Here is a 3,347-nt window from a genome sequence, read left to right on the forward strand (position 1 = left end):
CCCCTGAACCGACCCCCTGTACAGCTGCTTTATCTTGTTGCCGTCTGGCCGCAGAGTCAGTCTAAATCCTAAATGCAGGACAAACAGACACAACAACTCTTCTGTCCCTGGTGCTATAGGCTTTTTTAATAAGTCAATGTAAGGTGAGGTGTTCCGTGTAGTACGTGTTTTTTGTTCCTAGATGTATGGCTGTTGTCTTGTATAACCTGTGTGTTATTTACGTTACATGCTGCTGCACAACAAACTGCCCCAAAGACTCCTTGAACCTGAACCTGACACACACCTCTGTCTCCGTGGACTTTGCCATCGTAGTTCTTGATGAGTTCTTCTATGAAAGTACCATCCTGGTCCAAGATCTCATCACCCATGTAGGGGATGTTATGGAGCACCGTCTCATCCTCCACCTGAAGCAAAGAATGCAAAACAGACACAGACAGCTGTGGTTAACACCGACTACGTTTACATGTACATATGCCGGGTTTTGCACTAATTCAAAAAGAAATAATTGATAATATCTGTGAACATACCACTAATATTCCTGATTACATGCAGTCATGCAAAATAGGATTTTTAGTGCTGACAGACTTGTTGGAGCGTCTCTCTTTCATCCCTTCAAAAGGATCGGCTCATATCCCAAAACATGTTGATGTTCAAAACCTTGAGAAGGTTTAACAGTGGCTGCGTAACTCTTTTTAATTTAAGTCGTGCATCTCTACCGCAGCCCTGCAAACTTGCCTCCAGCAACCATAGCAACTCTGAGTTGACAGTAAGTCGTCAACAGACAAGAAGTCGTAAACTGTGTCACACTGCAGGAAAAACCCTGATTGAGACGCAGGTTCTGAATGCGCTGTATGATCTATATGCCCGAACAATGTTGTCTATAACCAGAATAATACCAACATATCACACGTTTTAGTCTGAAAATACTATATTCTGGACAAAGGTCTTATTCTGAATATCTTAACAGAATATGCTGTTTACACGCCCCGTCAAAAAGTCAGAATATTGTGACATTTGGAATAAAAGTGGATAATTAAAGTTCTGATTGTCCCGACCAATGATGCGATAGTTTCACTTGCATACATGACACTGTTTTCCGCTACATGCAGCTGTTAGACACTGATACACACCATGAAGTTCTGCTGCAGTGGAGACCAGGAGTACATGACCGGGACCGAGGCCACGGCGTTCAGGGTCTTCAGGGGAATGACCTGCCGGGGGTACTCCGAGAAGCCGCTGTCCACCGTGCACTGCACAGGACGGCAGAGAAAAGCTACAGTCACAACACCGCCTTAAAAAAAAAAAAAAACCTTCCCAAAAGCTTTTAAGCACACGTGAGATCATCTGAGAACGGCGTTATTCCACCGACCTCTCGGGTTCCTCGTAGAGAGCCGACAGACGCCATGATGTGGACCGGCTGGATTCTCCTGGTCTTCCACTCCTGGTTCAAGATGTCCGTGCGATCCATGATTTTCTGACGGTTGGTGTTGAACATGCTCTGCAAGAGTTGAAGGGCAAGAGATGAAAAAACAGTGGAACATCTACACTTAAAACTGAACTTACTACCAAAAGTACTACCATTTCTATTAAATGTTGAATTTACTGACCTCGTGTCACAGACAAACAGTTTAAAACATTTGCAGAATCAAAGTAATGCTTCGATGTATAAAAGCAGGCTTCTAAAAAGCGCCGGCTGCCAGCCAGATTACCACCTCCTCTTACAATTTAATACTATTTCATTTAAACTTATATGACTATTTCACATACATCTAATCACTGGGTTTTGGACTACATTGGCCAATCCTACTATGAGGTGTCCAAAGAGATTTTAACCACCTAAACAGGATGGTTAAAAACAAACAAATCATCACAGGGACCAACACTGCTGACGTAGAGAGGAAATGAGAACGCAAGCAACGCTGGCATGCCAACAAGACATTTCCTGTTGCTGCTTTTTATAATTAAAGACTTTTAGAAAGAGAACTGAGCATGGATTTACATAAACCGCCACATGAGGGACTGTCACTTGCAGTAGCTTAGCTGAATGTCAATCAAGGTCAAGCATGAGCTTTAACCTTTAAGCCCACAAGGACCAGAAGTCCTAAATTATCAGAAAACAATGTGGTTGCTTGTAATATTCACGTGCGAACGCCATCATCTGATAATGAAGGTCTTGTGCTTTGGCGTTTCAGCAGAAACTTAAGGGCCCCGCTTGTGAAGATTAAGCAGGTTTTTTGGCCGTTTGCAGATTATCTGCATCAGCATTTCATTTATCTAATAGTCGATAAAGTTAATGAGTTAAGACGTGTTCTACTTTGGCTCAGCTACAGCTCTGAGGTGTCCCTCTGCTTCGGTTTGATCTCCAGTGAAGATTATTTTTACCTCTGCTGCAGTTACATCTATCTACCATCTATATCTTCAGTTAAGCCAAGCCTGTTGTTGTTGAGGTTATAAGAGAAGCATTTATCGGTGTTGTCACACAACCAGGGAGACAACAATGGACCAGCTCTCCAAACAGCCTCTTGTCTTCTCAAAAGAAAAAAGGTGTTTATGACTTATAATTAAGATGGATGAATAACTAAAAACAGACCTTTACAGACTTAATATTCTCTGCTGTGTGACTGATTTTGCTGCTGTAACACTATAATTTCACATTTTACTGGGATCAATAAAGAAATATCCATCTATCTCTCTCTCTATTTATCCATGTATGTATGTATGTATGTATGTATGTATGTATGTATGTATGTATCTTTGTGTCCAACACCAGAAACAGCAACAGGCTAAACATTTAAAAATCTGCATTAACCTGCTAAGGCTACAGCATCTAATTTTACAATCCTTTCTGCTGAGAACATTTTTAATAGCAGGACTAATTGCATCTACAAATATTTGTGGCTGTTGATAACTTATCTGTTGTTGTTTTTATCATTTTAATGTTATTAGAGTGTTCCCGTGGCCGGGTTGGTTCAGTGGGTAGAGCGGGCGCACAAATACTTCGAGGCTTACGCCTTGACGCAGAGGTCCACGGTTCGAGTCCAAACTGTGACGATTTCCTGCAAGTTTGGCTACTTGGCAAAGTGCGTTGTGTGGAATACATTTTGGGGAATTATAAAGAATATTGATATGAGGACAACATGAAGACAACATGAGGGCAACATGAGGGCAACATGAAGACAACATGAGGACAACATGAAGACAACATGAGGGCAATATGAAGACAACATGAGGGCAATATGAAGACAACATGAAGACAACATGAGGGCAATATGAAGACAACATGAGGACAACATGAAGACAACATGAGGACAACATGAAGACAACATGAAGACAACATGAAGACAACA

General features: G+C 41.6%; 1 protein-coding gene across 1 annotated transcript in view; it reads right to left on the reverse strand.

The window, feature by feature from the left end:
- Nucleotides 1-3,347, reverse strand: part of LOC117937865 (histone-lysine N-methyltransferase EZH2-like) — a 10,068-nt gene that overhangs the window by 3,311 nt on the left and 3,410 nt on the right. The window contains exons 3-5 of the mRNA XM_034862111.1: nt 1,370-1,498; nt 1,131-1,250; nt 284-404 (exon numbers count right to left, since the gene is read on the reverse strand). Of these exons, the coding sequence (XP_034718002.1) occupies nt 284-404; nt 1,131-1,250; nt 1,370-1,498 (370 nt within the window). The remainder of the gene's footprint in view (nt 1-283; nt 405-1,130; nt 1,251-1,369; nt 1,499-3,347) is intronic.

The sequence above is a fragment of the Etheostoma cragini genome, chromosome 22, assembly GCF_013103735.1.
Source record: "Etheostoma cragini isolate CJK2018 chromosome 22, CSU_Ecrag_1.0, whole genome shotgun sequence".
Lineage (NCBI taxonomy): Eukaryota > Metazoa > Chordata > Actinopteri > Perciformes > Percidae > Etheostoma > Etheostoma cragini.